The sequence below is a fragment of the Miniopterus schreibersii genome, assembly GCF_964146895.1.
Source record: "Miniopterus schreibersii genome assembly, chromosome: X".
NCBI classification, from domain to species: domain Eukaryota; kingdom Metazoa; phylum Chordata; class Mammalia; order Chiroptera; family Miniopteridae; genus Miniopterus; species Miniopterus schreibersii.
The window spans coordinates 69,625,763-69,652,484 of record NC_138104.1 but is presented as its reverse complement, the minus strand read 5'-3'; the positions used below and the strand labels follow the sequence as shown (position 1 = coordinate 69,652,484).

General features: G+C 38.4%; 1 protein-coding gene across 3 annotated transcripts; it reads right to left on the bottom strand.

Annotated features, from left to right (window-relative positions):
- Positions 1–3,517: 3,517 nt before the first annotated feature.
- On the bottom strand, positions 3,518–26,226 carry VBP1 (VHL binding protein 1). 3 transcript variants are annotated; one of them, XM_081125003.1, is made up of 7 exons: positions 26,046–26,161; positions 23,421–23,623; positions 16,370–16,494; positions 9,717–9,783; positions 8,556–8,654; positions 5,802–5,940; positions 3,518–4,439 (listed from the first exon to the last, which is right to left on the bottom strand). In XM_081125003.1, the coding sequence occupies exons 3-7, from the start codon at positions 16,474–16,476 to the stop codon at positions 4,369–4,371; spliced, it is 483 nt and encodes a 160-aa protein (XP_080981129.1). In that variant the 5' UTR covers positions 16,477–16,494; positions 23,421–23,623; positions 26,046–26,161; the 3' UTR covers positions 3,518–4,368. The 3 variants fall into 3 exon arrangements, with proteins under 3 accessions (XP_080981129.1, XP_080981130.1, XP_080981128.1); XM_081125004.1 differs by having other exon boundaries at positions 23,512–23,623; positions 26,046–26,149; XM_081125002.1 differs by lacking the exon at positions 23,421–23,623 and having other exon boundaries at positions 26,046–26,226.
- Between the last annotated feature and the right edge of the window lie 496 nt (positions 26,227–26,722).

Below are 26,722 nucleotides of genomic sequence, written 5' to 3'. Positions count from 1 at the left end.
CCTACCTCCCAATAAAGTATCCCCCAAAGGCAAATAGAGTTGTCACCCAATTGACTAAACATACAATTATTTGAAAACCATGGCCAAAAGGCATGATCCTTTATAAACAAACTGCTCAAATATATTGTGCACACAAGGCCCATGCTTTTTGTTTAATGTGGCTATAATCAAATCTGATATCAGACAAGAGAGAGAGGGACACAAATAAAAGTAGGTTCTTTAATTAAACTTTGAGGCACAATCCACACCTGAGTTTTGATGTGTAGATGGAACCCTGGGACATCTTTTGCTAATAACATAAATGAGAAAAGCAGCTCTGCGCACATAATACATTAACCATTTTCTCCAGCCTCAAACATTTCATCTCAAACTCATTCCTTCTCACAACTGGTTATATAAGCAGTACTCACTGGGTACAGAACGGTATTAATGTGTAGGAAATACAGTTAATTAACAGACCCATCTCCTTTAGGATGCTGATTGTAGTTATGAAGTGTCAAAATGAGAAATTTTATCAATTTTGGCCACAAGTCTAAAAAGACACTCTGCAATGACTTCATAGTCTCACTATATTTATGGCATCACTTGGTTTTTGAGTCAAGAAGAAAAAAAACTCTCCAATCCGTTGTATAAGTATGAAACTTCAGAGACTAACTACTCGGACTTCTCAGTGATGCCTCACTTTACCTAACATGGGCAGAAATGCTTCGATCCAGCCCTTTAAAATATATGAACTATTATTACTTTTTATTTTTTTGCAGAGGCAGTTATTAGCTAAGAGACTATATAAAAGGAACTGGAAAAGGAAATAAGCCTTTGTCAAAAACTGGGCTATGATTATGCAAGATTCAACAGGCTCTGAGAGGTATGCCAAACCCTTCTCCTTTCAAGGTAACTGACCTTGGATTAGCTTTCTAGCTCGGTTCCCCTGGAAACCTGATGAAAAGTGGACCATCAGCTGTGTGACCAGGAGAGCTTGATTCCAATAAAATGCCCTGGGTGGTACCTTGTGTCCAAGCTGGGAGGGCTTTGAGTGGTTGTAAACACCTGCTAGGAGTCACAGCTCTGGCTTCCCAAGTGCAGTGTACCTGTTGTTCCCTGGATCTGTCTGGTCAGGATATGCGGATGCTATGCACAGGGGATTTTTGCAAGAGGTAGTGGTCCCTTAGGGCTTCTAAACCAGGGGGCTGCTGCACCCACTTGTGTAGTCTGTGGGGACTGCTACAAAAATTCCCACAGAGCTGTGCCTAAGGGTGTCCCCTGGCGTGGGCTCTTGCCTGTCCTGTGTCCTTCAGAGTAAACATGACCCAGCCAGGTCTTGGGAGTTTAAATGTGCATTTGAACCCAAGGCCAGCTGTGGTGGGTGTTGCCCATGCACTCACTCAGCGTCTTCAGAGAAGACACAATGCCACATTAGTACCAAATAGGCACAGACATGGCTAGCAAAAGGGAATGGGATTAGCCCAGCCGGTGTGGCTCAATGGTTGAGCATCAACCCATGAACCAAGAGGTCATGGGTTAGATTCCAGGTCAGGGCACATGCCCAGGTTTTGAGCTTGATCTCCAGTAAAGGGTGTGCAGGAGGCAGCCGATCGATGTTTCTCTCATCGATGTTTCTATCTCTATATCCTTCTCCTTTCCTCTCTCTCAAATCAGTAAAAACTTATTTTTAAAAAGCGGGATATGGGATTAGAACCAACCAAGACAAACCTTTAAGAAATGGTTTAAGACTCTTAGAGGTATCACTGAAGTTTAGGACAGAGAATAGCAAACATACAGGCAAACAAGAGCATTCATTAAAGGATTGAACTTAACATCTTTACCAAACTTAGATAAAAATAAAGAAGCAAGGCATCATGATACAGAGGGAGGGAAATTCACTCAGGAGCTGGATCTGCGTCTCATTCTGGCTATGCAGCCTTGGGTACGGTCCTCCCTCTGCAGCCATGCATGTCTATGTGGTAGAGGAAGGTAGTGGCAGCGGGGACGATGAACTATGCTTTCTTTCCATCAGCCCCCACTGTTGCTTCTGACAAAACTCGTCTGTTAAGCCCAGAAAATAAATTGCTATAATTGTTAACTCCATAATTACATTTTTGGTAATCTTGTCTCAGAAAAAAATCCTAAAAACAAGAAAAAGCCTCATGTATAAACTGAATTGTTACTTAGAGAAAAAAATTAAAACCACCCAAACGTCTGTGAATCAGTATACTAGAGGTTCACCCATCAGACTACTACTATGAAATTAGTATGTTAATGTAATAGCACTATCTAATAGGCAAATTCCATGTTAAGTAAAGAATGGATAAAAATTACACAGTAAAAAATATTTCAATTATGTTTTTTTTTAAAAAAACAACCTATGCACAGAAAAAAAATGGAAGACAAAATGTTAAGTGAGACTACAAGTGAAACTTAAAATCTTTTCCCCCTATTTTCTAAATTTTCTCAGATGAACATCGATTTTATAATGGAAAAACAGTTAAATTTCAATTGCAATTCCAACATACTTGTTACCCAGTATCGTTTTGCAGTCAATCTTTTGCCCTTACCTTCCCTAGGCATATTATACTAATATTAAGATTAAGCTTGAAAATATCATGTCAAATCAGGTTGATTATGTTATTCTGAAAGTGTAAGCCATTATGAGAAATAATCTGGCTAAGGCAGAATTTAAATATCTTTCTTTTACTTAATTAACAGAGCCTAACATCATTCCTGAAACATACTGTGTGTGTGTGTGTGTGTGTGTGTGTGTGTGTGTGTGTGTGTACACATAAATAATTAACTTAATTTTTGTTCTCATTCATATTTCTAAAGAGCTGTGTCTCTTCATATTGCCTGGAATACCCAAAAATTCATATTTTAATTTTTATGGACTTAAACTAAGAAAATAAAGAACTGAGCAAATCATTCCTGTACTGATATTACCAAAGATGTTTTGTACCAATATAGTAACCATAGTAAAGTTTTGGGGAAAGTAGCACTTACAACATTTTAAGATGTTCACAAACCTCAAATTCTAAAACATGGGAATTTAAAATTATGAAAGAAAAACTGACTCAAGGAACTTTGGTATCTTTCAGATTTAACTTCCCAATTGTTTGCTTATCTGCAAGCTTTCCAGAGGGATTTTTTAAAAATATATTTTTAATGATTTCAGAGAGAGGAAGGGAGAGGGGGAGAGAGACAGAGAGAGAGAAAGAAACAGACAGACAGAGAGAGAGAAACATCAATGAGTCATTGACCGGCTGCCTCCTGCACACTCCCTGCTGGGGATGGAGCCCGCAACCCGGGCATGTGCCCTGACCGGGAATCGAACCTCCATCTCCTGGATCATAGGCCAATGCTCAACCGCTGAGCCACGCTGGCTGGGCCTTCCAAAGGGATATGTTTTTCCTACAAACATAAGAAGTTCTTGGGACATGCAAGTTATATATACAAGAAAATAAACTTTACAAATATGTGAAAGGACCCATGTTAACTTTAGAAAGAATAATATGAAAAAGGTGCCATGCCAGTTTTAACTTCAGTTTTAATATCATGAAATACAAGTACAAAACATTGTACAAGTATACTTTTTGCTACATGGAGATGGAATAATACATTTGTGTTTTCACCAGAATCTGTATCACCCACTACTATTCCTATAACGTTTTGAATAAAAAACACAAGTCTTTTCAACCACTGATTTTAATCTTAATATTCCTGTTCAGCTGCTTTGGAGAACTACAAAATCACCTTAGCCAAGAGTTTTGAGTGGGTAATTTTGTTATTTCATGCTGGCTGAAATCTCCCTTATGCTGGCATTGCAAAGACACTGTGCACTTACAGAGGATAAGAAAAAGTATTGTCTTAATAGCCCTCTTAATATTTAGGAAGGCAAAAGACCATTTCCTGTAAAGTACAGAATATTATAATAAATAACAGCAACAGAGGACCATAAAGCCCCACATGTATTAAAGAAAAGCAAGTTTGCAAATATTCAAGTGAGAGTAACATCAGCTAATAAGGAAGAAGTAAATTGTCCTAAAGTGTCCAGAATTCAGCCTCCATCAGTTTTCAGCCATTTGAACTAAGACTTTTCTTATGAAAAACAGAAACAATGATGAAAGTAGCATTTAATTTGTTGGAAATGCACCAAAAAAAAAAATAAAAATACTGCTAATTCCATAAAATATTTGAAACTAATTTTGTTTTTATAAATAAATAAAATGGTGTTGGTGTTTATTTCTTTTTAAAGTTTTAATTATCATTCTTACTGCTTAAAAAAAAAACATTCAAACTAATGTCAACCTTTACAAATAAACTTTGGAATATTTAAAAGAACATGTTTGGAAAACTGAACCACATTTTTCATTGCCAGAATTATGCTTTGTTCTTGGTAGAATCATCTTTGTTTCTTCTTTTTACATCCCAATTATAAACCCTGGCCATATCTGCAAGAACTGTTAAAGAAAATGCAAATGCAATTCTAAAGATAACATATGCAATGACTAAGTACGCACTCACACACTGAATCAAAGACAGAGATCACACATGCAAAATATTGGTGACAAGTAGCGCTGTGAGACATCTTGCTATAATATCATTTGCTAAGAAAATACTGGAACTAAATTCCACCAAAACAAAATCAAGGCCTCAAATCAACAACTGTTTAACACAGCCCGGCCAGCGTGGCTCAGTGGTTGAGCGACAACCTAGGAACCAGGAGGTCACGGTTCGATTCCCAGTCAGGGCACACGCCCGGGTTGTGGAGCCTGCAGGAGGCAGTTAATCATTGAGTCTCTCACTGATGTTTCTATCTCTCCCTCTCCCTTCCTCTCTCTGAAATCAATAAAAACATATTTTTTAAAAAGCAATTGTTTAGCATACATAATCAACTATGGTATTATGTTTATCAAATATGTGCTTGACACTGCCAACAGTTTTAAAGACAGCCCCTCATTCACAAAATTTCAAAGAACATTCAAACCATATCCTGATATGTAATATTTAAATTAGTACAATTTGACTATCAATAATTTTATCTTTTACCTTCCCTTGGGTTCAATAGGACATTCACTCAATTTATTAAGTACCTACATCTTTTCCCTTCCACAAGCATCACCCTGCATAAGCAGCACCCTCATATATCAATTACTTCTTTCATGGACTGTGACTTTGGTGTTATATCCAAAAAGCCATCATGGTATTCAAGGTCAGCTAGGTTTTCTCCTGTTACCTTCTAGGAATTGTACAAATATTTTTCCTCCGGATGAAGTTTTTATATTCAAGTCACACGCCACTCCCACTGTAGGCCTCCAACAGGCCTGACTTCCCTCACCCAAGCACTCAACCCCTGCGGGGTGCTACATGCTGTGAAGAGAAGACAGAAAGTACGGCTTCTACACTCGAAGAGCTCTCATCTGACATGGAAAACAAACAAAGAACGATGTGCAAAGTGCTAAGCAAGCACGCCTAAGAGGATTAGAAGCTGTTAGAAATGTTCCAATGCTTGTGCTTAAATATGAAGGATAAAAAGTAACCCAGGTAAATAGGAGGAACTCATTCTAGGGAGGAGGAACGAAGTGAGGGAAAGTAGAGGGCCTGGCCCTTTTCATCAGGAGAATAACTGCACAGGATTATCTGGGCTCCAGGGTGCACTGGGCGAGGGCCAGGGCAGAAGGAAGTCAGTGGCATGAGGTAAGACTGATTGGTCTAAGGATAAGAACATTCTTCTCATTAAAGCAATGCAAGTAAGAATGTTTAAAACATCTTTATCCTTTCCTCCCTTTGTTTCTTTTTTAAAGAAAGGATACTGACTTCGGTGGTAGTAAATTGATCTCGAAGAAAGTCAAGGTCTTCCTCAAGAGAATCGAGATTCTTTGTGGCAGTTGATAAATTCTTTTCCAACAATGCCTGAGCTTCGTCAATATCATATTCAAGCATTACATTAGCCTGAAGAGAGAAAGTCATGACAATTACTAAACATTTACATAGTGCTTTATAGGTTAGAGCAGGGATTGGGCAAAATCCAGCTGGCTGCCTTTTGTCTTAAGTTTGATTAGAACCCAGCTATATCCCCTCACTGCTTTCCTGCCAGTGGCAGAGCTGAGTAGTTGTGACAGAGACCGAGTGGTCTGCAAAACCAAAAATATCTACTCTCTGGCCTTTCATGAATGTTTAATGACTCCTAGGTTAGAGAATATATTTACATACATTAGATCATTTACTCCTCATGACAACCCTGGTGAGGCAAGTTATCTTCATCTTTACAGTTAAGAAAACAGGTTCAGAGAGGTCAGATTGCTTATGCTTGCATTGTTAGTAATGGGAGAACTAGGATAAAAACCAATATGTTTAGATACCAAATCCTATCTTTCTACTAACTCCATCATGACACTAAATAGTATTACATTTGAATCCATTTACAGTGGTACCTCGGTTTTCGACCGTCTCTGTTGACAAACATTTCAGTTTATGAAAGCAGTAACCTGAAAATGCTTCGGTTTTCGAACATGCCTCGGAAGTCGAACATGCCACACGGCTTCCGCTGAGGGCAAGATCCTGAGGCCCAGCTGTTGGCTGTTGATCCCTCAGTTTCCAAACGTTTCAAAACTCAAACAGTCTTCCAGAACGGATTACATTTGAAAACCGAAGGACCACTGTAAATAGTTGTTTCTGAGCTTAAGATACAGTAATTTAAAAGTTTTCAAATACATCTACACTTGATCCAATAAGAAAAATAGCTAGCTTTTACTGTCCCCCTCCTACCTCCAACAGACGCTAGGGGTGAAGACAAGGTGACTGTGTCTGGAATTCTGAAGAGCAGGTGTTACTGCCAACACTTGGGGATGCATGCACTGCGGAGGTGGGGAACCAAACCTTTTCCAGCTCTCAACTCCTCCTATGAACTGACTTACCACCAAGCATTTCCTGAACCACTTTCCTCATCTGACAAATGGAATTTAAAAATTACTCAAAGGACTGTTGTAAGGATCAAATGAGACAACATGAAAGTGTTTGGCACAAAGTTGGTGCTACAAAAATACTGGCTGACTGAATAACACAATCCATGATAATTAGAAAAGAGTATAAAAATTCATATAGGACAAAAAAATATTCAATGAAAAGTACATGTCTCTCTAATCCTAGACTCACAATCTCATTCCTCAGCATCAATTGCTATTGTTTCTTTTACATTTTTTTCCAGAAAATTTCTGTACTTTGGTTACTTTTAACAAGAAAAAATAGAATACATTTTAAAACACTTCACTCATGTCAAAAAATATCAATCATTCCTCAGGAAGTATCCTGTGCCAAGAATTTCTCGTTAGTTGAGTCACTCCACAAACACTGCCTTATCAGCCTCTCCACTTGATGGTCCAATAGGCATTTCAAGACTGTCACCCTGCAAACCTGTTAGTGCTTTGCTGCAATATGAATTACAAATGCTTTTCCTGTTCAGTCTTTTGACTTTGCTTACGACTTCTGACTTCTGTGGCCTAAAAAACCATTCTTATACCAGGGTTACAAAACACATCATCTATGATTTGGCCTAAACTTTGATGGTGTATTTCATGTTAAGTATGTGATCCTTGTGGAATTCATCCTGGTGTGAAATATGAGGTAGACTCCAGCCATAATTCTTACCAGAGAATTCCCTGTTGTCCCAGTCTAATTTATGGAATCAACTTATCCCCGCCGGCTGATGGAATGTGGGTGGAAGGAAAGAGCAACCAAGGTGAATGACCCCTAGGAGTGGAGCCACTGGATGAATAGCTGTTCCATTTGCAGAACTAAAGCTAAACAAGTATGGGAATTATGGAATAGAATTAAATGTACAAACTCTGAAAATATTACAACTAACAAAAATCAGGAGGAGGAACTAAGGGATAGAGAAGTGAGTTTCCTTGTACTTAATCTGCCCACCTTTCATTGCACTAGAATGTCTCTCAGGGGTGATTCTATGGAACAGCAGCAAGGGGAAGTCCTCCCGGTAGGGAAAGCTGGGAGCAGTACACTTGACTTTCTACTTTGTATGGGAACTTGTATGATAACAAGACCTATGGACAGCTGGCTAGACGGTCAGGAACGGCTTGGTTAGGGGACTGAGAAGGAGATAGAAAAAATAAAAGACAAGGACTATGAAATCAGCTAAAATTGAAGTGTATGGTTTAAAAACTGAACTCTAATCTCAAGGTTTTTTTGTAATAATCTTTCCCCACTTAAGTTTAGAGAGCTCTTTCTACAACTTATAAACTCCTATGGGAAAGAAACATTTGTCTGAGGTTCAGCAGTACCTTCTATTTTACTTCTATTGCTCTTCCTTCTGTTACATATAAGAAATAAAGCATTAGCTGAACAGAAGTAGGATTTTGGTCAGTTCTGTTTGGGAGAGATTTGAGCATGTTTTTATGGCAATCTTCATCACACTCCTAATTTCAGTCAGTTTCTAATATGGAACACTTGAATTCCACCCCTTCCTTCAACAGTCAAAGGAAGACAAGCATTTATACAGCTGGGAAAAACAAATGTCAGCCAAGGAAGCTGCAGCTGTTACATTTACTTACCCCCAACCACAGACACACTTTATCAGTAGGAGGAACTGAAGCTTTGCAATACAGATTATCTGCCAGTAAGAATCTGGTCTCCAGTGAATTGGTGGACTCCTTCAAAAAAAATGACAGTACTGTAAACAGGCAAGTTTAATACCAAGGTTATAAAGGGAGAGCTCACAGCTGAACCTAAGCCATTTAAAACAGTACCATCATACAAACTAAGTATAGTTGTAAAAGAAATGAATGCTTGGAGCCAAATGGACATGGATTCTGGCTCAACTGCCCCACTACCTGTGTAAATCTAGCATATCACTTAACCTCTCTGGGTCTCAGGTTCCTCATCTGTAAAATATGGATAATAGTCCCTACACCTCTGAAGGCCATGCGAGCAGAGTTGACACACACACACACACACACACACACACACACACACACTAGTGCCTGGAACAGAGTAAGCACTAAACAAGAGTTAGCTATTATTATTACTTCATCAGTGCTTCATGCCCAACCAACCAGTTTTCTGAACTCTCTTACCAAGTTCACCACATAAAATAATGTACTAGAAATGCAGTTATTCTACCATCAAGTAATAAATCATATATATTCACACATATAACCTTTTAAATACAATATCTTTACAGATTGCTTTTATTTAATGTGTACTGGATTAAGACTCAGAAGATTCTCAAATCCAGTTCTGCTAGTAACTAGCTAACACTGGGTAAGTGTAACCTTTCTGTAACTGTATCCTCAACTGTGAAATGAGAATCTGAAACATAATTTCTAAGATTCTTTGCAGCTCTGTAAGTCTAGACTCACTCCTTGTTCTTAGGGAGAACAGTAACAACAAAAAATCTTAGATACTGCTGCCTCAAAATAAGACATCTTTTTGTATCTAAAATAGTTTCAAATGGCATTTAAGTTCTACAAATACTACACATAAATAAAATAATGTAAGAAGTATGGGCCCTAGAATTAAACCTGATTTAGGGAGGAAAGCCACAAAACCACATTCATCATGGAAGCACACTATCTATGACATCAGTGCATGTGCTCGAGAAGGCTGGCTGGCTCTTCCCGCACAGATCAAATACCAGTGAGCAGAGTCAAGGAAGACCCATCTCTGCTGAAGTATCCTGGTTCACTCACAGTTACAAACAAAAATGCACTTACTTTTTTCTTCTGCATGTATTTTAGAATTTCTAAAGTCTGCTTAATTTCAGGAATCTGACCTTTTAGCCTGTGAATAAGAGAAAAGGTTAACTTAGTATTTTGCAGCAAGAATAAACACCAGGACACAGTCTTACAAGTTTTGCATGTTCTATTGATATGCTCTTGAGGGCTATTTACAAATATAAACTATTTAAAATACTTCATATTTAAGATATTTAATAAAGTTTATTAAAATATCTATATTTCAGATGTTTAAGATATAAATATTTACTGAAAAATTTAGATAGCAAATATTTACAGAATGCCTATTGTAAACAAAGCCCCATTCTGTCAAACATCCCATCATTACTTAACATTTCTAGATCAAACCATATTCCAGAGATGATTCAGAGGTTCCACAACTGATTAGAACTGCATTTTAAATAGATTAACTTTAAAAATAATATGCATTCAAATATTATATTCTAAATTTGAAACCCCTGGAAACCACCAACTCCCTATCCAGTGCTGCATGCAGCTGCTCCTGGCGAGTGTGCTCAGTGCACAGACATATACATCATAGTCAGCTCAATGTCAGCAAAGTACAGTGACAGCTTCTCAGTGCTTATGCTTGTCACACTATAAGAAATGTATAATATCACCTGAATGTGTAACACACCACGATATGACACAGTATTATTTAGTGATTCTTTTAAGCTTTGGATAATTTTTCTTTAACTTTTTAAGTTGATAAATGCTATTTTATTTTCAAGTCAGGTAACAACTGCTCTTAAAATTACAAATGGATCACTGGTTTGAACACAGAAATTTAAGAAAATGATGATGGGCATGATGGGATTAATCATGCACAACAGGTAAGCTATATTATAACTTCTAGCAAAACTACAAGCCTAGCACAACTGGACATCCACACACAAAAAAGTGCATCTAGACACAGGCTTTATACACTTCACAAAAATCATGTCAAAATGAATCACAGACCTAAATGTAAAAACACAAAAACTATAAAGCTCCTAGAAGATAAAACAGGAGAAAATCTAGGTGACCTTGAGTGTGGTGATGACTTTTTAGATAAACACCAAAGACACAATCCATGAAAGAAACAATTGATATGCTGAACTTCATTAAAATTAAAAACTTCTGCTCTGCAAAAAACACTGTCAAGAGAATGAAAAGACAAGCCACAGACTAGAAGAAAATCTTTGTTAAAGAAGTACCTATTAGAAGACTATACAAAATATACAAAGAACTCTTAAAACTTAACAGTAAGAAAACAAGCAACTTGTTTTAAAAATGGGCCAAAGACCTTAACAGACACCTTCACCAAAGAAGATACATAGCTGGAAAATAAGCATATGAACAGTTGCTCCACATCATATGTCATCAGGGAAATGCAAATTAAAACAAGAAGGAGATACCACTACACACCTATCAGAATGGCCAAAATCCAGAACACTGACACCAAATGCTGGTGAGGATGCTGCTAGCAACAGGAACTCTAATCAATTGCCATTGGGAATGCAAAATGGTACAGCCACTTTGGAAGACAGTCTAGCAGTTTCTTTCAAAACTAAACATACTCTTTCCATATGATCCAGCAATCACAATCTGTTGGTATTTACCCAAAGGAGTTTAACACTTACATCCACACAAAACCAGCACACAGAGGTTTACAGCAGTTTTATTCACAATGGACAAAACCTGGAAGCAACTAAGATGTCCTTCAGAAGATGGATGTATAAATAAACTATGATATATCCAACAGTGGAATATTATCAGCACGAAAAAGAAATGGATAATCAGGCCATGAAAAGACATGGAGGAAACTTAAATGCATATTACTAAGTGAATGAGGTCAATCTGAAAAGGCCACACAGGGCATGATTCCAACTACATGACATGCTGGAAAAGACAAAACTATGGAGACAGTAAAAGGATCGTGGTTGCCAGAGTACAGGGGGAAGGGAGGGATGAACAGGCAGAACACAAGACAATTCTTAGGGCAGTAAAACTACTCTATATGAGACTATAATGGTAGACACATGATAACATGCATTTGTCAAAACTCATAGATATATGTACAGGACAACAGTACACCCTAAAGTAAACTATGGGCTTTAGTTGTTAATAATATACCAATATTGGCTTATCAGTTCTAACAGATAAACCACTCTAGTGGAGGAGGGTGGCAATGGGGGAGGCTATGCATGTTTCAGGGGCAGGGGGTACATGGGATATTTCTGTATCTTCTGCTCAATTTCGCTATAAGTCAAAAACTATTCTAAAAAAAAAGTCTATTACAAAATAATTTAAACAAAACTACTAGCAACTGATTCCCAAATGAAATCAGCCTCATTGACAAGAAAATAAGACACAAAAATATGCTGAAACACTCCAAGTTACTGAGGAAAGAATAAAACATATTTTTGTCACTAAGGTTGAGTTCTTTTTTATGATGATTAGAAACTGTCCAAGGCTTTAATGTGTTTTGCATGGGAAAATATGCAAAATAGTTCTGGCAAATCAACATAATTTGTAACAAAACAGACTTAAAAATACAAAAACAAAGCTGTGGTTCTTTCAGAATACACTTAACTAAATATTATTGGAAATCAGTATGTAAATAAAATTTAAATATGATAGTGAAAATGAACTTATTGCATCATATAAAGGAAGTCACAGAATGTGCAAAGGAGGCTAGCAAAGCAAACTTCATTACACCCTATGGTACTAACCTGGCAAGAAATGTGTTGATGAGCCTGCTGCTTAAAAAAGTAGTATCACTATCTGTTAATAGAGTAGAGTGAATAATCTAGAAACACACACTTAGCGTTCTTTTTTTTTTACTTAGTTTGAAGGCTAGTGTTCTGTGAACTCTTTACAATTCAATATGGATGTTGTAGATCTCTCAATTTTGCTTATTTTTGTATGATATGCTGACATAGTTAAAAGCCAGAAAGAAGTAGATGTATTCATTTGTAAAGTATCTGATACACACACAAGTATGTTCAGATCACGGTTTTTGACCATGAAAATTATTTCTATGATATGTTTTTGTATGTATAAATATCACATGTAATATATAAATTATTATTCATATTAATGAATCAAGCAGCTGCAACCCCAGCCAAATTAGGAACCAGACTGCCAAGGTCACTGTGCATGTCCAAGCAATACATCCCTCCCCACCTTTCTCCATCCCAAGAGATAGCAGCTCTGTGCACAGTCCCTTTACTCTTTTTCAAATAGGTTCATCACATTTATGTGTATCTCTAAACAATATATTCTTTACTGGTTCCTTAGCTTTCTACAAATGCTGTATGCATTTTGGGGGATTTGCTTTTTAAACTCATTTAGTTTCCTAGGATTTTTCGTGCATTTTCACGGCTGTGCAATATTCATTCATGAATACAAAACAACTTATCTACTCTCCTGTTAATGGACACTTGGGTCAGTTCTTGGTCTTTGTTATTATATGAAACAGCAGAAATCTCTAGGTCCTGGAAGTGGGTAGGGGAATGAGGGAGCTCAGAAAGGAAGTAGACCAAGTCTTCAATAGGGGAGTAGACTAAGGGAGAACTTTCTGAGTGTTTTTTCTCCTTCTAAATTGCCCTGGGTAAATCACAATACCTAGCCCATAACTGTTATAGGGTGGAAAAACAGTACAATTGGCCAGAGGCAGAGAGAAGGTCAAGGAGGAACTGGTAAGATAAGTACATACTGGCCCTCAGCAGTCTCCACTCCCCACTCCCACACCCAGGGGAGATGACAGTGGAAATAGCCAGGGCAAAGGAACAGAAAGAATACCCAGTTGACCAAGTTACTTGGTTGGGGAGAAGGAGCATTTGTCTAATGGCCATGCCCTAAATTTTAACACCAGCAGCATTCTTCCTACCCCTCCAAACCATGAGGGACTTAAATTACTCCCACCCCCATATACATTACTGGCCAAAAAAATATCCCTGAGAGAATATGAGCTGACAGGGAAAAGAAATGATAACCTGATAAATTCAACTATAATTATTAAAGAAAATAAACTCAACAACCTCTATCCAAACAAACAAAATTAAATACTAAAAGATAACACTATATAGTACATAAAATACCTCAAAGAGAAAAGACAGGATATTGGTAATATAAAGAAGAAACAAGTACACATAATAAGAACCAACCAAAACTATTAGGTATAAAAAATGTGATGGTTGTGCCCGGCTGGGTGTGGTTCAGCAGTTGAGCAGCAACCTAGGATCCAGGAGACCACGGTTTGATTCCCGGTCAGGGCACATGCCCCGGTTGCGGGCTTGAACCCTAGCTGGTGGCGAGCAGGAGGCAGCCAATCAATGACTCTCTCATCACTGATGTCCTATCTCTCTCTCTCCCTCTCGTCCCTTCCTTTCTCTGAAATCAATAAAGATATATATATATTTTAAAATGTGATGGTTGAAATCTAAAGAACTCATGGATATTTATGTAATTGTCAAAAGACAAATTACATACAAAGTCAGAAGAAGAGAATATGATAAAAAGAAACGGAACACAGAATTGGAAGTGTCAAACATTCATATTAACAGGAAATCCCAGGAAAGGAGGAAAAAAACTTAACAGACAGAAAAAACAATGGCAATCATAAAATTTCGTTAAAGAAAGATAAAAGGCATATGATTCATGTATTAAAGAGATCACCACAAGAGAATTATGAGACACTAATGAACTTTTACATAGCTGAAGGTCAAGTTAAACATAAATGACAGACTATAAGAAAAGATTTACAACACATGTGAAGAAAAAGGTCTGTATTCAAACTACATAGGGCCATCCGCTGCAAAAAAACTCAATCATGCACAAAAATAGTTTTTGTTGCATAGCTGACATCACAGAAGTGAGGGGAATTCAAGAAAAAATAAAAGAGAAAAAAACTAGAAAAGGCTTTGAGTTAAACAGTGAGAGCAGGAGAAAAGTAGGCACCATGAGGCAGGTACCAATACCAGCTATAGACCTAAACCTGGGCCCCTGATTAGCTTACTCAGGGAGTTTGCATATTAAGCTCAAGAACTTGGAACAGAGCTCAAGTGGTTCAAGGCTGGTATAGGTTCATAGCTCTAAGCAAAAGCAAAAGAAAAACCTCTATGGATAAAGGCAAACCACAAAGGTATACAGTTACAGGAAGCTGACATATATGGTTGCCCCATGAATACATGGTTTTGAACTGTGTGGATCCACTTACACATGGATATTTTTCAATAAATATTGTATATATATTTTCTCTTCCTTATGATTTTAGTATTTTATTTTCTCTAGCTTACTTTACTGTAAAAATACAGTATATAATACATATAACATACAAAACATGTGCTAATCAACTATGTTATCGGTAATGCTTCCACTCAACAGTAGGCTGGCTAATCAGTAAATTTTTGAGTTTTGACTGCGTGGAGGGGCATCTCGACCTCTCTAACCCCTGCATTGCTCAAGGGTCAAACGTAGTTAGTTAAGAAAGAAGTTAAGAAAGATTTCCACATAAACAAATTATAATGAAATAAAACAAGAGATAACCTTGAAAGTATCTAAAAAGAATAAATTGTTTATGTAAAAAGATAGGCTGGATATAAAAACAATAACCATATGTTGTTTACATGGAACACCCTTAAATATAAATAATAAAAATGTTGAAAGTAAAGGGATTGGAAAAGATACACCAAGTAACGTTAGCCAAAAGAAAGCTGGGGTCGCTGTAAGTATCCAACAAAACAGATTTTAACACAATAAGTATTATTTTATATAGGGTTAAATTCACCAAGAAGATGTAATTCTCAGATTGCATGCACCTAATAAAATAGACTAAAAAACTAAAAAGGCTTTTTAAAGGATAGAAATTGTTTCAGGTTAAGATAGCAAGAGACCAGGACTCCCACCTCTAACCACTCAAATAGCCAGAGAAAGTACACCTCTTTGCTGGAAGGCAGCAGAGAGCTGCTGGGGTGATAGGAACTACAGGGCTAAGATACCGGCAAGGGAAGAAACTGAGAGGTGAGCTGATTTCCTATAGCCACTTTTACCAAATAGTACATGAGGGGATGTTTCTTTTTATAGAAGTATGCCAGCTTATTAATAAATAAAAAAGGAATAACTGAATTAGAACATCATCATCTTATAATTCATAATTCATGGATCTAGGCTTTGAGTATCATAAAAGGGACAACTAAATACTATTTGTCTCTTAATGGAAGAACAATACATAAACTTATGAAGCAGTGTTGCCCCCAAAAAGCCTTAATATGATCAAGACTGTAGATCCAACTATCAATTTATAGTAAACACAGAAGACAAAGAAACGCTTGAAAATCCCACAATTGCTTTGAAACTTAGCAACACACTTCTGAATAACCCATGAATTATAGATCTAAATGTGAAAGATAAATCAATAAAGCTTTAAGAATAAAGCACTAAGAGAATATCTTCATGAACTTGGGCTAGGCAAACATTTCTTACAAAGGATATAAAAAGCACTAATCACTAAGGGAAAAGATTGCTAAATAGGACTTTAATAAAAGGTATTTAGATCAGAGCTGGAATTTGGGGAAAAACTGTCAATTTTCTAAAAGTTTGTCATACAAGGTTATTTTTTTAAAAAACTTGGAAATTTCTATAATTACCTCCTTTTCTTCTGAGCAAGGTTGAGTTCCATAAACTTATACTTCTGGTACTGCTCATCCAGCTTCTTTAGTACTGCATCCGCAGTCTCATTCCCAGGCTGTTTCATAAAGGAATCCACATCTTCCTTTAATATCAAAAACAATACATTTCAAATTTTAGAATTCACACATCGAATCTGATTTACTTTTCTAGCTCTTTTTTTGAAACATAAAACAAAATATTTTGTGTTTCTTTTTCTCCCAAGGCTTAAGTAACTTTAAAAAGTCAGACCATTTCAGACAGTACACATACATTTTGTAGCTAATTTATTCTTCCTCCACCTTCCTCTTTTTATATATTATTTATTTATGTATAGGGAAAGAATGACCTTGCCTGCTTTCTGCATCCCCCTGGGACCCTAGTAGTAAATATGAAAATTACCAACACATTGCCTAGTAATGTGCCCTAGCCACAAAATAATTCAACAAATTGTATGCCAAAATTATTTATTTTGTTACTTGAATTTTTAACAACAAGTTCTACCATAGAAATCATACTAAATATGGTCACTGGGTTCCCAAGGCAAGCCACAATATCTCCTTTTAAGTACCAAGTGGTTGAAATAAAGAAAACCTAGAAGGCAAACAGAACAATCTTTTGTACAGGAACAATTAAGCCAAACAGAATCTGTAAAACCAAAAAGCATTTTAAAAACATAGAGAAGGACCAATGAGATCAAGGATGAAATCAAACACTTCATGGAAAGTAACGAAAATGAACAGACAACAACCCAAAATCTATGGGACGTGGCAAAAGCAGTCTTGAGAGGAAAATTCATAGCATTACAAGCCTATCTCAAGAAACAAGAAAAACATTTAATGAACCATCTAACACAACAACAAAAAGAACTAGAACGAGAACAGCAAGAAAAGCCCTGAGGAAGTAGAAGGAAGGAAATAATAAAGATCAGAGCAGAAATTAATGACATAGAGACTAAAAAAACAACACAAAAAACATCAATGAAACCAAGAGCTGGTTCTTTGAAAAGATAAATAAGATTGATGCACCTTTAGCCAGACTCACTAAGAAACAAAGAGAGGACCCAAATAAATAAAATCAGAAATGAAAGAGGCGATATAACAACTGACCTAGCAGAAATACAAAGGATTGTAAGAAAATACTATGAGCAACTATATGCCAACAAATTGGACAACATGGGGGAAATAGACAAATTCCTAGAAGCATACAACCTTCCAAAGTTGAATCAAGAAGAGGCAGAAAAAATGAATAGGCCGATAACAACTAATGAAATTGAAGCAGTAATCAAAAAACTCCCAGCAAACAAAAGTCCTGCTGAGTTTTACCAAACATTCAAAGAAGAATTAACCCCTATTCTATTCAAACTATTCCAAAAAATTCAAGAGGAGGGAAAACTCCCAAACTCTTTTTATGACGCCAGCATCATCCTAATCCCAAAACCAGATAAAGACACTACAAAGAAAAAAATTACAGGCCAATATCACTGATGAACATAGATGCTAAAATCCTCAACAAAAATACTAGCAAACTGCATGCAGCAAGACATTAAAAAGATCATACACCACGAGCACATGGGATTTATTCCAGGGATGCAAGGCTGGTACAACATTCGCAAATCAATAAATGTGATACATCACATAAACAAAACAAAGAAAAAAATCATATGATCATGTCAATAGATGCAGAAAAAACATTCGACAAAATCCAGCACACATTTCTGATAAAAACTCTCAGCAAAGTGGGAATAGAGGGATCATACCTCAACATAATAAAGGCCATATATGACAAACCTACAGCCAACATCATACTCAATAGGCAAAAACTAAATGCATTTCCATTAAAAACAGGAACAAGACAGAGGTGTCCACTTTCACCACCCTTATTCAACATAGTACTGGAAGTCCTAGCCACAGCCATCAGACAGGAAGAAAATATAAAAGGTATCCAAATTGGAAAGGAAGAAGTAAAACTGTCATTATTTGCAGATGACATGATATTGTACATAGAACACCCTAAAGACTCCATCAAAGTACTACTAGATTTGATAAACGAATTTGGCAAGGTAGCTGGATACAAAATCAAATCTGGAAATCAATGGCATTCTTATACACCAACAATGAACTCTCAGAGAGAGAAACTAAAAAAGCAATACCATTTACCATTGCAACTAAAAAAATAAGATACCTAGAAATAAACAAAGAATGTAAAAGACCTGTACTCGGAAAACTACGTGACACTGAAAAAAGAAACAGAGGAAGATTTAAACAGGTGGAAGAATATACCATGCTCACGTATAGGAAAAATTAATATCATTAAAATATCCATACTACCCAAAGCAATTTATAGATTCAATGCAATTCCTATTAAAATACCAACAGCATATTTCACAGATCTAGAACAAACATTTCAAAAATTTATATGGAACCAAAAAAGACCCCGAATAGCTGCAGCCATCTTGAGAAAAAAGAACAGAGTGGGAGGGATCACATTACCAGATTTCAAACTGTATTACAAAGCTACTGTAATCAAAACGGCCTGGTATTGGTACAAAACAGGCATATATATCAACGGAGCAGAACAGAGACCCCAGAAATAGACCCACGCCATTATGGACAGAATATTTGACAAAGGATGCAAGAGCATACAATGGAGTAAAGACAGTCTCTTCAATAAATGGTGCTGGGAAAATTGGACAGATACATGCAAAAAAATGAAACTAGACCACCAACTTTCACCACACACAAAAATAAAATAAAAATGGATAAAAGACTTAAATGTAAGTCATGAAACCATAAAAATCCTGGAAGAAAACATAGGCAGTAAAGTCACAGACATCCCACGTAGTGGAATTTTCACTGATACATCTCCTAGGGCAAGAGAAACAAAAGAAAAAATAAACATATGGGACTACATCAAACTAAAAAGTTTTTGCATAGCAAAAGAAATTAGCCTCAAAATACAAAGGAACCCCACAGTCTGGGAAAACATATTTGCCAAGGATGTATCTGATAAGGGGCTAATTTCCAAAGTGTACAAAGAACTCACACTACTCAGCAAGAGGAAGACAAACAATTCAATTAAGAAATGGGCAAAGGACCTGAATAGACACTTCTCTAAAGAGGACATCCAGATGGCCAAGAGACACATGAGAAAATGCTCAACATCGCTACTCATCACAGAGATGCAAATTAAAACCACAATGAGGTATCACTCCACACCTGTCAGAATGGCTACCATCAACAAACTACTCCTGCTGGTGAGGTTGTGGAAAAAGGGGAACCCTAGTACACTGCTGGTGGGAATGCAGACTGGCGCAACCACTATGGAAAACAGTATGGAGGTTCCTCTAAACATTAAAAGTGGAGCTGCCGTTTGACCCAGTGATTCCACTCCTAGGAATATATCCTAAGAATCCTGAAACATTCATCAGAAAGAATATATGCACCCCTATGTTCATAGCAGCACAGTTTACAATAGCTAAGATCTGGAAACAGCCCAAGTGCCCATCAGTAGATGAGTGGATAAAAAAGCTGTGGGACATTTACACCATGGAATACTATGCAGCTGTAAAGAAGAAGGATCTCGTACCCTTTGAAACAGTATGGATGGACCTGGAGAAAATTATGCTAAGTGAAATAAGCCAGGCAGAGAAAGAAAAACATCACATGATCTTGCTTATTTGTGGAACCTAAAGAGCTTAGTAAACTGATGAACAGAATAGATTCAATGACATGGAAGCATAGATCAGACTGACGAATGTCAGAAGGATGGAGGAGGGCGGGTGGGTGGAGGGCGAAAGAGTAATCAAAAAATTTATATGTATATATGCACAACCCAAGGACATGGACAATGGTGGGGAGAGGGGCTGGGGGGGGATTGGACGGGGTGAAATGGGTCATTGGGGAGAAAAAGAGACATCTGTATTATTTTAAACAAAAATAAAATTAAAAAAATAAATAAATAAATAAATAAATAAATAAATAAATAAATAAAAATATAGAGGACTTTCGGGCAGCGTTATCTGGACTCCAGTGACAGCAAAAGCCTTGAGGAGCCACCTGCTGAACCCTGGTTGCTGGGGGAGCAGGGAGTCCCAGGCCCTGAGGAGGAACAGCACCCCCTGGAGGAGGCCGCGCAGAGGCAGCAGAACTGCCCATTCCCATCTGGGGCCTCATGGCCGGGGTCCTGCCCAGGTCTGCGTGACTTCCCATTGTGCCCCCAGAGTAGCTACCCCAGCAGACAGCACCTCAGGAGCCGAAGATGGTGGTGGATTGAGTGGAAGCTAGAATTACACTCTCCCGGGACCAAACTGGAATTACAACTAAAATACAGAAAAACCATCCTGAATAATGAACTGCAACTGAAGACTAACTGGAGAGCACCCTCACAACCAAGGACAAAAAGTGCAGATCGCACAGAGACTGGGCTTGGAAAAGCAGACCTTGGTGCACATCTTGGTCGTGTCCAAACACATTTCCCCAGCAGAGGGAACCACAGCTGTGGAGTGGTCCCACAAAGCTTAAGACTGGGAGTCCTAGCAAACCTACCTAATACATAGAAACAAATCCAAACAGGCAGCCAAAATGGGGAGCCAAAAAGCAAGCCCCAAATGAAAGAGCAAAAGAATTCTCTAGAAGAAGAGCTAAATGAAATGGCAAATAAGCATTTAATCAGATATAGAGCTCAGAAGACTAATCATAAGGATGCTTAACAGCATGAGTAAAGAAATGGAAACTATGAAGGAAATTAAGAATTACACAGTAGAAATAAAAAATACATTGGAAGGAATAAAGAGCAGATTAGGGGAAGCTGAGGACTGGATCAGAGAATTAGAAGACAGGGTAGAAAAAAATTACCCAATCAAAGGACCAATAAGAAAAAAGAATTAAAAAACAGGAAGACAGTTTAAGGGAGCTGTGGGACAACATGAAATGTAACAATATGTGCATAATATGAGTACCAGAAGAGGTTGAAAGTAAGCGAGGGTTAGAGAATCTGTTTGAAGAAATAATGGCAGAAAACTTCCCTAACCTGCTCAAGGAAAAAGTCACACAAGTTCAGGAGGCACAGAGAGTCCCAAGGAAGAAGAATCCAAAGAGGCCCACACCCAGGCACATCATAATTAAAATGCCAAAAATTCTAGACAGAGAGAATCTTAAAGGCAGCAAGAGAAAAGCAATCTGTTACTTACAAAGGAGCTCCCATAAGGCAGTCAGCTGATTTCTCATCAGAAACTCTACAGGCCAGAAGGGAATGGCATGAAGTATTCAAGGTAATGAAAAGCAAGGATCTGAAACCAAGACTACTCTATCCAGCAAGGTTATCATTCAAAATAGATGGTGAAATAAAGAGCTTCCCACTCAAAAAAGGCTAAAGGAGTTTATCACCACCACACCAGCATTGCAAGAAATGTTAAAAGTACTGCTGTAATAAGTTGAAACAGAGAGAATGAGAAATATAGGCATAAAGAAAGAAAATGACAGTAGGTAAGCATCTATCAATAATAACCTTAAATATAAATGGATTAAATGCTCCAATCAAAAGGCATAGGGTAGCTGAATGGATAAGAAAACAAGACCTAAATATATGCTGTCTACAAGAGACCCACCTCAGAATAAAAGACTCACACAGGCTGGCGGGGGGGGGGGGGGGAGAAACTTCTGGAGGACTTTAAAGGAGAGAGCAACATCAATACAGTCATAGTAGAGGACTTTAACACCCCACTGATTTTACTGGATAGATCTTCCAGATAAAAAATCAACAAGGAAACAGTGACTCTAAATGACACATTAGATCACATGGATTTAACTGACATTTACAGAACATTTCACCCCAAAGCTGCAGAGTATGCATTCTCAAGTGCACATGGGACATTCTCAAAGATAGAGCACATGCTAGGACATAAAACAAGTCTCTACAAGTTCAAGAAGATTGAAATCATATCAAGCATCTTCTCGGACATTTACACCATGGAATACTATGCAGCTGTGAAAAAGGATCCCTTACCCTATGAGGCAGCATGGTGGGACCTGGAGAGTATTATGCTAATCGAAATAAGCCATTCAGAGAAAGACAAGTATCACATGATCTTACTCATATGTGGAATTTAATTAATAAAATAAACTGATGAACAAAATAGATCCAGAGACATAGAAGCATGGAACAGACTGATGAATCTCAGAGGGAAGGCAGGGGTGGGTGGGGAGAGATTAACCTAAGAACTTATATCCACATATGCAAAACCCATGGATACAGACAACACTGTGGTGAAGGCCTGGGAAGAGGGGTGCAGGAGGGAGGGGACCAATGGGGGGAAAAAGGGGACATTTGTAATACTTTCAACAATAAAGATAAATTTTTTTAAAAGTATACTATATTTTTGGTCCTTCATTGTAAGTTAAGCCCAATCATCTTATGGTTTCTGGCATCTCTACATCATCATTCTTATCCATGCTTACTAACCACAAGGGAATGTTTTAGCCAAACAAAGCAAGAAGAAACAGGAAGAGAAACACAGCAAGGGAGTGAACTATGAAGCCATCAAACTAGCAACATAATAAAAGAAATCGTAAAGGTGTAGCTGAGGCAATGGTTGAGCTGTGCACCTAAAATGGAGAAAACATCTCCCTAGAAGGGTCACTGCAGGAAAGAGACATAAGTCCAAGTTTCTAGCACATGGGGCATGTTATTAGAGTCTAGCAAGGAGAATTAACTATAGCAGCATAAGACTTGGTTACAAGATGGGGCTGCCTGGTTTGAATCCTGGATTTACCATACACTAGAGGTGTTGACCTCAAGAATATTACTTAACCTCTCTCTTTGCCTCAATTTCCTCATCTGTAAAATGTACCTTTCCTCACAGAGGATTAAATGAGTTACCATGCGTAAAATGCTTAGAAGAGTACATGACAGCTCATAACTGCTGAACAAATATTAGCTATGTTTCTAACACAATGTGCTAAGCGAACAGATGCAAGTGCCAAGAGCTCCATCTTGGAATAGTGCTCAGGAAAAACTGTAGGGGGTTCATACCTGAACTAGATGTTGAGAGACGAAGAGGTCAGAAAATGGACAACAGGAAAAAGGGACAATTCAAGTAGAAAAAGAAAACAAATTACTGCACCACTGGGAATGGGGAAATGGCGAAGTCTGAGTTCTATCCAGTCCAGTATACTGCTTCCCATCATCTCAGAAACTAATATACAGCCAGCCCTCTGCATTCATGGGTTCTGCATCTGTGGATTCAACCAACTGAGATTTAAAAACATTAGAAAAAAATGTTATGCTGTTGCTGATGTGCACTATGTAGTTAGGCCTATAATGGTTGCATCTGTACTGAACATGTAGACTTTTTTCTTGTCATTATTCCCTAAACAACAAAACAACTATTTACATAGCATTTACATTTTATTAGGTATTGCATGTAATCTAGAGATGATTTAAAATATTTGGGAGAATGTGCATGTGCACAGGTTAAATACAAATATTACACCATTTCATAAAAGGGACATGAGCGGCCATGGATTTTATATGGGGGTAGGAGGGTCCTGGAACCAACCCCCCAAGGATACGGTGTCACAACTATATATTAAGCATCGACTTGTAATACTGAAAGCACGTTTTCTGTTTCTCATAGAAGCTCTAAGTAGCATTATCTCTAGTTCAGTTAAAGAAACTGAAGCTCAAAGCAGTAAAATAATATGCTAAAGACTAAGCAGCAATTGGGAAGTAGAGACAGGGTTCAAATTCTGGTCTATTTAGAAGCCAATGTTCTTCCTATAATACCATGCTATTCCCATTAGTTTGGGAACATAAAAATAAATACATGTAACTTGAATGGCTTATTATATCATCTTGGTAGAAATTTTAACTCTTAAAAAACCACATAAAATTTTAGGGAAAAAAGTATTTTAAGACTTTAAAAGCCCTCAAATAAAGTTTAACCTCCTGAAATAGATTTTTAAAGCCAACTCTAGCTGAAGAACATGATGCAGTGTTTAAGGCATTATGAAAATGCAATTAGACTTCTAGTTATGAGTTTATACTATGCCAGGCACTGTGCTAGGACCAGGAGAAAATGCCAGTGAGCAAGATAAATACCTCCCTTTCTTTCCAGGGCATAGCATGTGTAAGTAGAGGCTTTGGAGGCCCACAGATTGCTCAAGTTAAAATCCTGGAAAACTCTTTTACACTCTGTGTGGCTTGGGGCAAATTACTTGAGAGTTCTGTGCCTCAGTTTCATCATTTACAAAATGAAGATGACAGCACCACCTTCTCAAGAGTTATGTAAAAGCATTAGGAAAATACGTGGCACTCAACAAATGTTTTCTCTTGTTACCATTAGCTGGGAGATAAATGTAATGAAACAAATGGCACAGCTCAGGGAGAAAACACAAAATAAAGAATAACTACAAAACTGAACCACCAAATACAAATATGCAATATACAGTGTATATAAAAGTAGTTTAAATAAAAGAAATGGGTGTTTTGAAGGATGTAAGACATGATTAACAAAAAGATAGAGAAAAGGCAATATAAGGTACAACCCAAAAGGTCGAGAAAATTCCATTAAGATTTCATAGTAGCGCCCGGCCGGGGGTGGCTCAGCGGTTGAGCGTCGACCTAGGATCCAGGCGATCAGGGTTCGATTCCCGGTCAGGGCACATGCCCGGGTTGTGGGCTCGATCAATGACTCTCTCATCATTGATGTTTCTATCTCTCTCTCTCTCCCTCTCCTTTCCTCTCTCTAAAATCAATAAAGATATATTTAATAAAATTTTAAAAATTTAAAAAAAAAGATTTTATAGTAGCTTAACCAGAACTGAGTGGGGAAAGATACCATTGGCCTGGAATGCCAGCCAGGTTTTCTCTGTTATTCAAATAGTTTTCAAATACTATTTCTAGAATAGCCTGATGGAAGAAGAAGGTTGAAAGCATCTACTTTTTTCTCTTTGTTTGGACTTGGGTTGATCTCTCTGTTTTGTGAAGCCTCCAAATTGCATTCCATGCCTCCTCTCTCAACTCCACATGATTCATTACTAAGTTGTTACAATAATGTACCCCAAACCAAATACGATTATATTGTGGCTTTATTTAGACACCTAATGACAATCCGTTGCCTACTGGATAAAGCCTCAATTCCTTACCATAACAAACAAGGACTTCACATTCTCACCCTATCCTATTTTCCAATCAGTCTCTTCTTCCATTCTCCAAGGCAATAGAACACTGCATTCTTTCAACAGACTAGGTTTCGTTTCCTATTTTCACACTTTAGAACCAGATGCTCTGCCTAATTTTTGTATCCTAAGTCACCATTTATCTATAGGTCTCTCTAGCTTCTAGGCTGAGTCTCAAGCTTCTTACTGCCTCCCCTTTTCCAGGAAGCAGGGGATGAAACCTGGCGTTCGGGAGTGAGGACCGCCCCGCTCCTGAATCCTCCCGCCCCAGGCCTCCAACTCTTCGCGGGCCCTCTGGGACTGCCTTTCCCCACGGCGGGTCCCAGCACAGCTTAGTCTGTACAGGCGCGGTGGGCAAGAGGGGATGGAGCGCTCTCTCCCAGACCTCTTAGCTCAACTCCTTCCCCCAACAGTCAAGGCCAGGGAAGAAGGGATCGCGGACTAGCATCAAGATGCCTAGCACCTACATGACTCTTACCACAAACACGGCCTCAGGAATCCCTAAGTGGAGCCGCCGCCCGTTCCCTGAAGCCAGCTCTCCCAAGCCACATCCATCTTTTGCAACCGCCATCTTGGGGAAGCGAGCGCGCGCGCGACTAGCTGCCTCGAGCCGCCAGCCGCACGGAGCCCGTGATTGGCTCGCTCACACCTACAGGCCCCTCCCCCTCCCCGTGAGTGCGCGCAGTCGTAGGCAAGCAGGAAGTAACCGCCCCTTCTCCTAGTGGTCCAACCTGTGGGTGCTGATTGGCTGCGCGCAGATGAGTGACAAGTATGGAAGGGCCTGTGAGGGAACCTGGCTGTGCCGGAAGGACAAAAACGGACTCCTGGGAGAAGGAATCTCGGGGATTTTGTGGGTGGATAGAGCTGGGGGACCCTGGAAATCAGGGACGAAGTCGGACCCTACTCCCACCCCAGAACTGGGAGCCCCCCTCCAGAGTGGCCTTCACAGCGACCGGATCCCCTCTTGGATACAAGCGAAACTGGGACGTAGACTCCACCACAGTGCTTCAGCCTAGGTGACTTTCTGGTCCCACAATACCCACGAGCTTGGTGGCCCTTGAAGGGGACTTATAAATAAATACCCCGCCATCGCACCAACCTTTCCTGAAAGCCACCGTGGATCAGAATCTCGCGACCGCAGCTCAAACATTTTCA

Excerpts from the sequence above, each read along its gene's own strand:
- VBP1 (XM_081125002.1), bottom strand. The coding sequence starts at position 26,138 with ATGGCGGTTGCAAAAGATGGATGTGGCTTGGGAGAGCTGGCTTCAGGG. Across the intron at positions 16,495-26,045 it reads TTCCTGAGGCCGTGTTTGTG|GAAGATGTGGATTCCTTTAT; the intron begins GTAAGAGTCATG and ends TTGATATTAAAG. Across the intron at positions 4,440-5,801 it reads ATTTACTACCACCGAAGTCA|ATATGGCCAGGGTTTATAAT; the intron begins GTATCCTTTCTT and ends CAGTTCTTGCAG.